Source organism: Carcharhinus amblyrhynchos, unplaced genomic scaffold (assembly GCF_965287045.1).
Source record: "Carcharhinus amblyrhynchos unplaced genomic scaffold, sCarAmb.v2.hapA chromosome_161, whole genome shotgun sequence".
Taxonomy (NCBI): Eukaryota; Metazoa; Chordata; class Chondrichthyes; order Carcharhiniformes; family Carcharhinidae; genus Carcharhinus; species Carcharhinus amblyrhynchos.
Genome location: NW_027649901.1, coordinates 337,325 through 351,589, shown reverse-complemented (window position 1 = coordinate 351,589; position 14,265 = coordinate 337,325). Strand labels below are relative to the sequence as shown.

General features: G+C 47.0%; 1 protein-coding gene across 1 annotated transcript; it reads right to left on the bottom strand.

Annotated features, from left to right (window-relative positions):
- Window positions 1-2,547: 2,547 nt before the first annotated feature.
- LOC145338749 (epidermal differentiation-specific protein-like) lies at window positions 2,548-3,081 on the bottom strand. Its single transcript, XM_080183138.1, has one exon. It carries the CDS (start codon window positions 3,079-3,081, stop codon window positions 2,548-2,550), a length of 534 nt encoding a protein of 177 aa, XP_080039264.1.
- Window positions 3,082-14,265: the final 11,184 nt, after the last annotated feature.

Below are 14,265 nucleotides of genomic sequence, written 5' to 3'. Positions count from 1 at the left end.
CCTCGACACCAGTCCCTCTGCCACGCATTCAGCCTCCACCTCATTCCATTTCTTCCCTCATTCTCCCGTGGCACAGGCAGGAATCCTGAGATTACTACCTTCGCTTTTCTCTTCCTCAGCTGCCTACCCAGTTCCCTATAGTCCCTTTTCACGATTGCCTCCCTCTTCTTGCCTATGTCAGTAGTACCTATATGCACTACAACCTCTGGTTCCTCACCCTCCCCTTTCAGGATGTCTGGGACACGCCCAGAGACATCTCGAATCCCAGCCCCAGGGAGACAAACCACCATCCGCGACTCCCGTCTACATCCACAAAAACGCCTGTCTGCCCCCCTCACTGTGGAGTCCCCTATTAATACTACCTTTCTGCTCTCTTTTTTAATTTTTTGACTTACTGGCTCAGCTCCAGAGACCTGGCCACCGCTTCCTCCCTCAGATGAGCTGTTCCCTCAGGCCGGAGTACTTATTTTGAAGGGGGACATCCACCGGTGTGCTCTCCATCACCCGAGGTTTCCCCTTCCTAATAGTTACCCAAGTGCCCTCTTCCCGTTGCCTTGGTGTGACTACTTGCTGATGGCTCCTGTCAATTATCTCCTCACTCTCTCGAATGAGCCGAAGGTCCTCGAGCTGCATTTGGAGCTCCTTAACCTGGTTCCGTAGGGACTGCAGCTCCACACACCGAGCACAGGTGTGGATGTCTGGTAGACCAGGAGCTTCCAAGACCTCCCACATGTTGCACTGGCAACAACATACTGGCCTCACACCCATACTTGCCCCTTTTAGCAACCCAGAGGAAAAAGTAAAAAAAAACTTATAACTTACCTTATCTCTTTGGCCCTGTGAGCCAAAGCCCTTACGGCACACACAAAACAAAAACAGTCTTACCTGCTCTCAGACAGAGCCTCTCACTCTCTCTCTTTTTTAGGTTAGAGGAGGGGGGAGGGCTGGGGTACTCTACCTATGTGGAGTATCGGGAATTCCCTCCGGTCTAATTTATAGTAGGGTGAAAAAAAAACTTGACCCGAGTCCCCTTGCAACTACTTCCGGGGTAAAACTTAAAGCAAGCAAAAAAAAACCCACTAAAACAAAGTTAGTTTTTAAAAGAAAGAAAAAGTCGCTGTACTCACCCACAAGCTCTCCACTCGCAAATCATAGCCTCTCTTCAGTGCTCCCACGGAACAATGATACATGTTAATACTACATGTTAGTGTTTTGTCTCTTTTAATCCACAGGTGTCGGTCCACCTTGTTGTCAAACGAGGGGCATGCACACGGTGGGTCGTGCGTGGGCTGCTCTTGGATGTTTCGAGAGTGGCCTAGTACTTCGTGTCGTTGTGTGTGCTTAAACCTGGACCAGCAGACGGGCACCACAACAGCTCAGTGACTATCACTGCTAGCTGTGCAGATACATGGATTTGGGCCAGTGTCTGTGGGAGTTTGCGCATTCTCCCTGTGGTTGCGTGTGTTTCCTCCGGGTGCTCCGGTTTCCTCCCACACCCCAAAGCTGTGCTCTTAGGCTGATTGGTGTACCAAATTGACCCTACACTATTCTGCCCTGAATCTGGCTACAATAGGGGTACCATTCACATACACACGGGGCAAGGTAGCTGTAGGAAAATGCTTTGTTAAAATGGCGGCGTGGGCTCGTTGGGCCGAAGGGCCTGTTTCCCGTGCCGGGTTGTTCTTTGTTCTTTGGAATGCTGCACTGTCAGTGGGAAATTTCTGGGAGTGTTCTGCACGATCCTCACACTTATTGTTGGAGGTCTGAATGGAGGAGACCACACCCTCTGTGTCTCTCCTCAGTCACAATGACAAGTTTATAATTGATGACCTCTTCTCTCAATTAACAAACCCAATCTTTCCCCCAAATCCTTTCTCATTTTAAACCCTCTAATAAATCTCACCACAGATTCCCTCTGCTTGGGTCTGGAGGAAGTTAGTTTAAATATTGGTGTTCAGATAAAACATAAATTAGAAAGAGGATCATGTTCGAGAGACCAGTCTTGTGGCTCAATGTCTCTGGAATGAGCTTTATCAGCTCAGAGAGTGAGGATCCTGTCCCCGGATCTAATTCTTCATCTTTGACTCCCATCTGTATCTGGTTATTGAAGATACTCTGTCACTGCAAAAACTATCACAGCCTTGAATCATAAATTTCACTCATTTCCTGTTACTTTAACCAAAGATTTCCAGGAAATTGGAGACTAACAAACAGTAACATTAACAATGAGTTTGCAGCATTTGAATTTTATTTGATTGGTTATTCACTGACAGAGTAAAGCAGTGTTACAGAATATAAAAACAAAGGAATATAATTCATCTTGCACCGAGGAACAACAAGGATTCGCTTTTTCAGGGTTATATGGATTTGAAATCAGTCTGCTGGGAGCGACTCGTTATTTGAGTACAGGTTTTCGGTGCAGGCTCGGTCTCTCTTACAGACAGTGCGGTTACGACAGGGAGGGCAGTCTATCACCAGCGGGTAAGCAGCAGTCAAAGCAGATCAGCCTGGGATAGACCAGCTCAAACTCTTCACAAGGTGAAGTATTCACACTTCATGATCACTCTTCAGTAAGGGTCTGAGGGAAGATAGTTTGTCATTCCAGTTGAACAGACAGTAGTTGGAACATTTCTCACCCTTAAATGTAATCAGGCGTCTCCCAGTCTGATTGAAGTGTTCGTATAGAATCCACACACCTTGCTTCACCTCATGGGATGAGACCAGGTCATTGAAACCAGCTGTGTTCAGATTATCAACACGTTCATCGATGCTTCGAGGTTCACCCCGAAAGTCTACATGTTCATATAGAACGATTTCAGGATTTCCTAATTCCTCCTTCACCAGGCGCAATGACATAATCTCTCTGTCCATGCAGCCAAGGTTGTTGTGTTCACCTGGCCCATAAACCATGAAATCCCTTTTCATGGCTTTGTCCTTGTAAGCAACCCAGTGTTTGCCCTCCACTTTCAGGGAGCGAGCAGTTTTAGCGAATGACTCAGTCCCTAGATTGGAGACACTGTCTGTAAACTCCTTCCAGTCGCCTCTGCAATCTGGCTCTTCGTACAGCACAATCTTGCTCATGGTGTCAGCGGCTTTGTTTCTGTTGTCAGGTTTCAGTGCGATGAGCAGCAGTGAAATCTAACGATAGTTTCTTGGTGTGAGAGTGAGGTTTTTATACTCTCTCCCTCTGCTGACTCAACATGATATAATCAATAATCATCACCCAATAGGCAATCAGCAGCTACTGAATCCACCCACAAAACACAAACTCCCAAAGGGTGACCCACCTTTACTTGGAACATTTCACAACTGGAACAGATATGCTGTAAAAATTCAGAATAGAGCACACCCTGGGTAACCCACATCTCAGAAACCAAGCTCATTACTGTTTGACACCCTCTGGTGACTGGGAGCGAGTCTAGTGAACTGTTCCGAATGTGTGAATTGTTGTGTTGGTGGCTGCATTAAAGTTACACACTTTCACCTTAACATTGGTGTTGTGATCCTGTGTCTGTGTCGATCTGAAAGTACTGGGGACAGTGGCAGCGTTGGACCATGTCACAATCTTCAAAATAAGTTGGCGAATTTGTCACTAACAAGTGGATATTCACCTCTATTTAGCCCACAATGTTACAGCGCTATAACAGCAGAGAATGTGGAAGCATTTGAGAAACTGACAGGGGGAGGTTTTCCTCCAGTCCCCATGCTCCGATTTTCCTTTACACATTCAGCCACTGTCACAGCTCTGCTGGACAAACCTGAACACTCACCACCTGTCAGACCTTGTGCTAAAAATCTGAGTAAATCAGCTCAGCTATTGCTGCCATTCACATTCCAGAGGAGTTGGAAGTGTGAGATATTAATTCTCCCATCCCACTCAGCACAGGAATTCTAGCAGGGAGGGAGGGGAACAGACCATTAAAGGTCTATTGAAGTCAGATAAGAATCTCCAGTTTTCCAGTGATGATGAATCCTGCACAATTGAATCAAACAAGTGAAACTTTTTCACCCCAGGGTGTTGCTTTAATCAGTGCCTTCCAGATGAATCCTGGAGCTGCCCCAGAAAGTGGACACAATGATATATGATCCAGATCTGCTCTCCGACACAGTCCTGCAGGCCCCAACTCAGGCAGCTGATCCTAGGTGAAAGCAAATTTCTACAGTTATTAGAATCTGAAACAAAAACAGAAAATGTTGGAAAACCTCAGTAGGTCTGACAGCATCTGTGATGAGAGAATCGAGCCAATGTTTCACGTCTGGATGATCCTTCGTCAAAGTTGAAGATGAAGAAAATAGGACAAGGTTTATACTGTTAGGGTGAGGGATGAAGGGGTGGAGGCAGGGGTGTTAATTGTCAAAGATATTATAGACAAAAAGGCAAAGGGGATGTAAGTAGTAGTTACCACAGGTAAAAAGGGTGCTAATACCAGCCATAAAAAGATCAGAATGTGTAAATGTCAGAACAGAGGTAAGCAGATTGGCAAAGGACAACTTGAGACATGGAACAGATTGCCCTAGTGGGGTGGGGGGGCGTGGGGCCGGGGGGGGGTGGGGGGTGGTGGTGTGGAGGGAGGAATAAGCTGGAATGCGAGTTTTTAAATAATTGTAAAATGAAACAATGGAAGAAATGAAAATTTAAATATGAGAAATCAAACAATAAAAGTAATAAATGAAATGAAGTGAAATAAAATAAATGGAAATGGGGTGAAGGTGGACGAACAAGTTCAGGCTGTGAAGGTGTTGAACTCAATGTTCATTTCGAAGGCTGTAAAATGCCTAACCGAACGTGAGGTGCTGTGCCTCCAGTTTACACTGGGGCTCACAAGAACATTGCAAAAGGCCAACGATGGACATGTGGGCAGGAGAGGAGGGTGGTGTGTTGAAATGGATCAAAGGTGTTCTGCAAAGAGGTCACCCTGTCTGCAATGGGTCTCTCCACAGTAGAGTAGACTGCATTGGGAGCAGCGAATACAATAGACCAGATTAAAGGAGGTGCATGTGAAACACTGCTTCACCCAGAAAAGAGTGATTAGGATCTGGGAGAGTGAGCGGAGAGGGTGGGGAGGGGGTGGGGGGTGGGGGTGGGGGGAGGGGGGGAGCAGTTGCCGGGGCCGGATGGATTGTGTCCTAAGATTTTGTAGGAGGTCAGGCTGGAGATAATGATGCTCTGAGGATGAACTTCCAATCGTCACTCGAAATAGGTGAGATGCCGGAAGATTGGAAGAATGGAACTGTGGTTCCATAGTTTAAAAATGGTATGAAAGAATTGCTATCAATGATTTGTCAGAAAGTCTTGATTCAGTCATGGGCCAATTATTAGAATCAATCCTGAGAGATTGGAGAAACTGTCACTCAGAAAAACATGGACTTATCAGGGATAGCGTGGCTTTGTTAAGGGAAGGTCAGGCTGTACAAAATTGATTGAATTGTTTAAGGAAACGATAAGGAGGATCGATGAGGGTAGAACAATGGATGTTGTCTATATGGATTTTAGTAAGGTGTTTGACAAGGTCTCACATGGCAGACTGGTCATAACAGTAAAAGCCCATGGGGTACAGGACAATGTGGTGGATTGGAACCAAAGTTGTCTTTGTAACAGGAAACAATGAGTAGTGGTTGATGACTGCTATTGTGAATAGGATGGGTGGCACAGTAGCACAGTGGTTAGCACTGCTGCTTCACAGCTCCAGGGGCCTGGGTTCGATTCCTGGCTTGGGTCACTGGCTCTTGGAGTTTGCACATTCTCCTCGTGTCTGTGTGAGTTTCCTCTGGGTGCTCTGGTTTCCTCCCACAGTCCAAAGATGAGAGGGTTTGGTTTATTGGCCATGCTAAAATTGCCCCTTAGTGTCCTGAGATGCGCAGATTAGAGTGATTAGAGGGGAAATAGGTAGGGATATGGGGGTAGGGTCTGGTTTGGATTGTGGTCGGTACAGACTCGATGGGCCAAATGGCCTCTTCCTGCACTGTAGAATTTCCATGATTCTCTGAACCTAGGCTGTGTCAGGTGATGTTCAGGAGTGCTCTGTGTTGGGAACCCACTGTTTGTTTTATATAGTAACAACATGGACATGACGTGAAAGGCAAAATTGGGAAATTTTCAGATGGCACAAAACTTGGCTGTGTGATGGATTGTGTAGAGGATAGCTATAATCTCAATGGATTGGTGAAGTGGACAGAAAAGTGGCAGGTGAAGTTCAACTCTGATAAATACGAGGTAATACATTAAGGGAGGTCAAACAGGAAAAGGGAGTACACAATAAACGGGAATATATTGAGAGGGGTAAATAAAGCGAAAGTGTTTGGCATGCTGGTGCACAGGTCCCTGTAGGTAGCAGAACAGGTAGAAAAGATGGTAAAGAAGGCATATGGAATGTTCTTTTTCATTGTCAGAAATATAGAATATAAAAGTAGGGATATAATGATGAAAGTATATACGATACTGATGAGTCCACAACAGGAGTATTGTGTGCAGTCCTGGTCACCACATTACAGGAATGACATAATTGCTCTGGAGAGAGTGTAGAGGAGATTTAGAAGAATGTTGCCAGGGCTGGAGAATTGAGAATTTGGGGTGTTTTTCTTTGGAGAAGAGAAGGCTGAGGGGTGACATGAATTAGATATACAAAATTGTGAGAGGTGGCGAGAGAATAGACAGGAGAAATCTGCTTCCCTTGGCAGAGAAATCAACTATCAGGGTTCATAGATTCAGGATAAGTTGCAGAAGCATTCGAGGGCACATGTGGAGAGTGGAGGGTGTCTGGAATTCACTCAGTTGGTGATGGAGGCAGAGAACCTAAACTCATTTAAAAAGTCCCTAAAAATTCTCTGCACCGTAATCTTAGGAGCCATGAACAGGAAGATAGGGTTAGAAAAGGTACCTGGTTGCCCTTAGGTTGGCATGGTCATGATGGGCCGAAAGACCCCTTTCTAAGCTGAATCATTTCTATTGTTGAAATGAAGGGCTAAAACCTGAGGAATCAAAGCGGATCTCCATGAGGAAAATCATTTAAAGAGGGAGTCTCTCCGTCTGGAACCCTGTTTAAAGAAGGAGTCTCTCCATCGGGGCCCTTTTAAAGAGGGAATATCTCCATCAGACTCCCTGAAAGAGCGAGTCTGTGCTTAACGGACTAATTCAAAAGAGAGTTCTACTTTGTCAGAGACCCTGTTTAAAGAGAGAGTCTCTCTTCGTCAGAGACCCTGTTTAAAGAGAGAGTCTCTCTTCGTCAGGGACCCTGTTTAAAGAGAGAGTCTCTCTTCGTCAGGGACCCTGTTTAAAGAGAGAGTTTCTCTTCGTCAGGGACCCTGTTTAAAGAGAGAGTCTCTCTTCGTCAGGGACCCTGTTTAAAGAGAGAGTCTCTTCGTCAGGGACCCTGTTTAAAGAGAGAGTGTCTCTTCGTCAGGGACCCTGTTTAAAGAGAGAGTCTCTCTTCGTCAGGGACCCTGTTTAAAGAGAGAGTCTCTTCGTCAGGGATTCTGTTTGAAGAGAGAGTCTCTTCGTCAGGGACCCTGTTTAAAGAGAGAGTCTCTTCGTCAGGGATTCTGTTTAAAGAGAGACTCTCTCTTTGTCAGGGACCCTGTTTAAAGAGAGAGTCTCTCTTCGTCAGGGATTCTGTTTAAAGAGAGAGTCTCTCTTCATCAGGGATTCTGTTTAAAGAGAGAGTCTCTCTTCGTCAGGGACCCTGTTTAAAGAGAGAGTTTCTCTTTGTCAGGGACCCTGTTTAAAGAGAGAGTCTCTCTTCGTCAGGGATTCTGTTTAAAGAGAGACTCTCTCTTCGTCAGGGACCCTGTTTAAAGAGAGAGTCTCTCTTCGTCAGGGATTCTGTTTAAAGAGAGAGTCTCTCTTCATCAGGGACTCTGTTTAAAGAGAGAGTCTCTCTTCGTCAGGGATTCTGTTTAAAGAGAGAGTCTCTCTTCGTCAGGGACCCTGTTTAAAGAGAGAGTTTCTCTTCGTCAGGGACCCTGTTTAAAGAGAGAGTCTCTCTTCATCAGGGATTCTGTTTAAAGAGAGAGTCTCTCTTCGTCAGGGACCCTGTTTAAAGAGAGAGTTTCTCTTCGTCAGGGACTCTGTTTAAAGAGAGAGTCTCTCTTCGTCAGGGATTCTGTTTAAAGAGAGAGTCTCTCTTCGTCAGGGACCCTGTTTAAAGAGAGAGTCTCTCTTCATCAGGGACTCTGTTTAAAGAGAGAGTCTCTCTTCGTCAGGGATTCTGTTTAAAGAGAGAGTCTCTCTTCGTCAGGGACCCTGTTTAAAGAGAGAGTTTCTCTTCGTCAGGGACCCTGTTTAAAGAGAGAGTCTCTCTTCGTCAGGGATTCTGTTTAAAGAGAGAGTCTCTCTTCGTCAAGGATTCTGTTTAAAGAGAGAGTCTCTCTTCGTCAGGGACCCTGTTTAAAGAGAGAGTTTCTCTTCGTCAGGGATTCTGTTTAAAGAGAGAGTCTCTCTTCGTCAGGGACCCTGTTTAAAGAGAGAGTCTCTCTTCGTCAGGGATTCTGTTTAAAGAGAGAGTCTCTCTTCGTCAGGGACCCTGTTTAAAGAGAGAGTCTCTCTTCGTCAGGGACCCTGTTTAAAGAGAGAGTCTCTCTTCGTCAGGGACCCTGTTTAAAGAGAGAGTCTCTCTTCGTCAGGGATTCTGTTTAAAGAGAGAGTCTCTCTTCGTCAGGGATTCTGTTTAAAGAGAGAGTCTCTCTTCGTCAGAGACCCTGTTTAAAGAGAGAGTCTCTCTTCGTCAGGGATTCTGTTTAAAGAGAGAGTCTCTCTTCGTCAGAGATTCTGTTTAAAGAGAGAGTCTCTCTTCGTCAGGGATTCTGTTTAAAGAGAGAGTCTCTCTTCGTCAGAGATTCTGTTTAAAGAGAGAGTCTCTCTTCGTCAGGGATTCTGTTTAAAGAGAGAGTCTCTCTTCGTCAGGGATTCTGTTTAAAGAGAGAGTCTCTCTTCGTCAGGGATTCTGTTTAAAGAGAGAGTCTCTCTTCGTCAGGGACCCTGTTTAAAGAGAGAGTCTCTCTTCGTCAGGGACCCTGTTTAAAGAGAGAGTCTCTCTTCATCAGGGATTCTGTTTAAAGAGATAGTCTCTCTTCGTCAGGGATTCTGTTTAAAGAGAGAGTCTCTCTTCGTCAGGGATTCTGTTTAAAGAGAGAGTCTCTCTTCGTCAGGGATTCTGTTTAAAGAGAGAGTCTCTCTTCGTCAGAGATTCTGTTTAAAGAGAGAGTCTCTCTTCGTCAGGGATTCTGTTTAAAGAGAGAGTCTCTCTTCGTCAGAGATTCTGTTTAAAGAGAGAGTCTCTCTTCGTCAGGGATTCTGTTTAAAGAGAGAGTCTCTCTTCGTCAGGGATTCTGTTTAAAGAGAGAGTCTCTCTTCGTCAGGGACCCTGTTTAAAGAGAGAGTCTCTCTTCGTCAGGGACCCTGTTTAAAGAGAGAGTCTCTCTTCATCAGGGATTCTGTTTAAAGAGATAGTCTCTCTTCGTCAGGGATTCTGTTTAAAGAGAGAGTCTCTCTTCGTCAGGGATTCTGTTTAAAGAGAGAGTCTCTCTTCGTCAGGGATTCTGTTTAAAGTGCGGTCTTTTCATCAGGGACCAAGTTTAAAGAGGGTGTCTGTCCATCAGGGATCTGTTTAAAGATGTGTCTCTGCTTAAGGGCCACGGTTTAAAAAGGGAGTCTCTCTTCATCAGGGAACTTCTCTCCCTCCCTCTGCCTTTCTACCATCCCTCCCCCGCCTCAATCCTCTCTTTCCCCTACCTCCGCCTTCCCTCCATACCCTTGTCCCCTCTTTCCCCAACCCCCACTTCCCGACTCCCTCCTTCCTGTCTTCTCCCCTCCTTCCCTTCATCCCCAGTTTTACCTTCCCCACTCTGTCTTCCCGCTTCCCCTCACTCCCTGCATTCTTTCCCGTGCTCCCCTCATCCCCAACCTGCACCTGTGCTATTTCTCCTCCCTCCCCCACCTCCTATTTCCTACTCTTTGCCCTCACCCCTCTCGACTCCCCTCCCTCACCCCCACATCTCTTCACCGCCAGCTCCTCTATTTCTCTTTCTTACTCCCCCTTTCTCCTCCCTCCTCTCTTCCCACTCCACACTCTCTTCCTCTTGACCCCTCCCTCCCACTTCCCCATTCCCTTCTTTCCTCCCCCTTTACCCCTCCCTTCGGTTCCCACCCTCTCTTCTTTCTCCTCCCTTTACTCACATACACTCAGCAACTTCTCCCTTTCTTTGTCCTCTCTTGTTCCCCATCTCCTCCTTCACTCTTCCCCCCTCCCTCTTCTTCCCACTTTCCTGCCTCACTTGCCTCTTTCCCCTCAATCAACTCTTTCCCCTTCGTCTTCCTTTTCCCCTCCCTCCTTCCACTTTCCCTCCCTGTGATCACCCCGCACAATATTTCCACCTCCCCCTCCCGTTACTCCCTGTCCTCTCCGTCTCCGACTGTTCACCTTGTTCCCTCCTTTCTTTGCCCCATCCCATCCCCACTTGTCCCTCTCTTTTCTCCGCCTCTCTTCCCATCCACTCTTTCTCCTTCTCCACTTCCCCCTCCTCCCCGTCTTCTACTCCTTCACGCCACTCTTCTCCCACCTCCTCCCTCTCCTACTTCCACCCACATTCTCCTCTATTTCCCCCCTCCTCATCCTGTTCCCCCCAATTTTTATCCCTTTGCTCACTCGCTCACTTTCCTCCTCCCTCTCCTAACCTCCCCTTTCAAAGAACAAAGAACAAAATCAGCCTGGGAAACAGGCCCTTCGGCCCAACGAGCCCACGCCACCATCTCAACACCACCTCTCTACCCATGACCCCTATCTAATGTTTTATGGCCATCCAGATTGAGGGAAATCTGATTTAGGGACAATTTATTCCTGCCAGTCAGCCTAACAGCACATCTTTGGGGTGTGGGAGGAAACCGGAGCACCCAGAGAAAACCCACGCAAGCACGGGGAGAATGCGCAAACTCCCACAGACACCGGCCCAAATCCATGTGTCTGCACAGCAATCAGCGATAGTCACTGAGCTGTCGTCTTGCCCAGTATCTTGTCCAGTTTAGGCGCACACTAACGACATGAAGCACTGGGCCAATCTCGAACAACCAAGAGCAGCCCCAGTACGACCCATCGCGTGTATGCCCCTCGTTGGACACAAGGTGGACCGACTTAAAACCTGTGAATGAAAAGAGAAAAACATTATTATCATACTATACCCATTTACATTTCTAAGGACACCCCAATGCTAATGACCCTTAATTAAAGGTTCTGCTATATCCACCCATCTCTAACTCAGTCATGTGCCTGTCAAAGTTACTCTTAAAGGACTCTAGCGTGTTTGCCTCCACCACCTTACTTGGCAGAGCATTCCATACCCCCACTACCCTCTGTGTGAAAAACCTCCCTCTAATATCTGTGTTGTACCTCTCCCCCCTCACCTTAAGTCCATGGCCCCTTGTCCTACGTGACTCTATTATAGGAAATAGCTTCCCTCTGTTTACTCTATCTATACCCTTCATAATCTTATTTACCTCTATTAGATCCCCCCTCAGTCGGCGTCTTTCAAGGGAAAAGAGCCCCAATTTCTTCAATCTCTCCTCATACCCAAGTCCTTCCATACCAGGCAACATCCTGGTAAACCTCCTCTGCACTGTCTCCAGAGTCTCCACGTCCTTCTGGTAGTAAAGCGACCAGAACTGTATGCAGTACTCCAAATGCGGCCTAACCAACGTTCTGTACAACTGCAACATTAGACTCCAGCTCTTATACTCTATACCTCTTCCTATAAAGGCTAACATACCATAGGCTTTCTTCACCACACTCTCCACTTGCACTGCTACCTTCAAAGACTTGTGCACTTGCACCCCCAGGTCTCACTGTGATTCTGTCCTCCTTATGGGCTTACCCTTTATCATATAACTTCCCCCTACATTATTCCGGCCAAAATGCATCACCTCACATTTATCTGGATTAAACTCCATTTGCCATGTATCTGCCCAATATACCAGCCTATCAATATCCCGCTGTATTGCTAGACACTGCTCCTCACTGCCCGCCAATCCAGCCATCTTGGTGTCATCAGCAAATTTGCTGATCACACCACCTACTCCCGCTTCCAAATCATTTATATACACTACAAAGAGAAGAGGTCCCAGTACCGAGCCCTGCGGCACACCACTAGTGACAGACCTCCAGCTAGAAAAAGACCCCTCCACAACTACTCTCTGACTCCTCTTTGCTAGCCAGTTCTCTACCCATCTAGATACCTGACCACATATCCCATGAGCTTTAATCTTCTGTACCAACCTACCATGAGGGAATTTGTCAATTGCCTTACCGAAATCCATATAGACGACATCAACGGCTCGTCCTTCGTCAACCGTTTTTGTCACCTCCTCAAAGAATTCTACCAGATTCATAAGGCAAGACTTCCCCTTGACAAAGCCATGCTGCGTATCCTTAATCAGATCGCAATGCTCCAAGTGCGCATATATCCTATCCCTAAGAATCCTCTCCATCAACTTGCCTACCACTGACGTTAAGCTCACCGGCCTATAGTTACCCGGGCTATCCCTCCTACCCTTTTTAAACAACGATACCACGTTTGCTATCCTCCAGTCCTCTGGGACCTCACCTGTGTCCAAAGAAGAGACAAAGATTTGCGTCAGAGGCCCAGCAATTTCATCCCTCGCCTCTCTAAGCAGCCTAGGATAAATGCAATCAGGCCCTGGAGATTTATCGGTCTTAATGCCCTCTAAAAGCCCTAACACTTCTTCCCTTGTAATCAATAGATCTTTCAATCGGTCTACCGCTCCCTCAATGACCGTACTAGACATCAAGCCCCTCTCCTTCGTGAATACCGACGCAAAGTATTCATTCAGGATCTCCCCCATTCCCTCTGCCTCTAAGCACAATTCCCCACGTCTGTCCCTGAGAGGACCGATTTTACCCCTAGCCACCCTTTTGTTCTTAAGATAGGAGTAAAACGCCTTTGGATTCTCCTTAACCCTACCTGCCAAAGCCATCTCATGCCCCCTCTTTGCTCTCCTAACTCTCCTTTTGAGATCCCTCCTACACCCTCTGTATTCCTCCAACGCTCTTTCCGTTCCCAGCTGCTTAGACCTGGCATATGCCTCTCGTTCCTTCCTAACCAGGTCTTCTATATCTCTAGTAATCCACGGCTCTCTAATCCTACCTTTCCCATCCTTTCTCCTAACCGGCACATGCCTTTCCTGCACCCTTTGCAGTTTTCCCTTGAAAGACTCCCACATGCCTAACGTGGTCTTGCCCTCCAACAGCCTATCCCAGTCTGTATCCCTAAGCTCCTGCCTAATCCGGCTGTATCTACCCTCCCCTTAGGACAGCTCTCATCTTTTCCCATTCGTATCCTAAAGTAGACAGAGTTGTGGTCACTGTTAGCCACATATTCGCCTACCGCAACCTCGACCACCTGACCTGGCTCATTGCCCAGAACTAAATCAAGTATCACCCCCTCTCTAGTCGGGCTATCTACATACAGTTGCAAGGATCCTTCCAATACACATCTTACAAATTCCTCCCCATCAGACCCCCCAGCTCTAGGCACCTTCCAATCCACCCCAGGGAGATTAAAATCTCCCACTACAACAACCCTATTCTTCCTACACTTATCCAAAATGTCCCTACATATACCCTCTTCCACTGCCCATGGGCTATCACTCTTAGCATAGTAATTGTCCCCTTCCTATTCCTCAACTCCACCCACAAAGACTCAATGTCCAACCCCTCCATGTTATCCTCCCTCTGCACTGCTGTGATCTGCTCCCTAACTAAGAGCGCCACTCCCCCTCCTCTTTCCAACCCTCCTCTATCACACCTAAAACACTTATACCCTGGAACATTTAGCTGCCAGTCCTGCCCCTAAGGTCCTTTCCCCCTCTCTCCACTTCTCTCTTTCCTGCCTCCCACTCTTCTTCCCCAATACCCATTCCCTCCCTGCAATATTTCCTCCTCACTCCACACTAATCCCTCTCCCTCCTTTTTCCCTCCTCACTTTCCTTCATCATCTACTACTTCCCACTCGCCTCCTCACTCCACCCTACCTTCTTTGCCCCTTCCCCCTTTCCCACTCCCTGTCTCCCTCGTTGGCCCCCTCTTTTCCCCTTTCCACCTTTCTTTTCTAACTCTCTCCCCTTTGCGTCTTCCCCTCCCTTCACCTCCCCTCATTTCGCCCCCTCTCCTCCCCTCCACCTCTCTCCCATTTACCCGCCCTCACTTTACCCGCTCCACTCTCTGATTTTCAGTAATAATCAGTGAATTGATACACACAAAT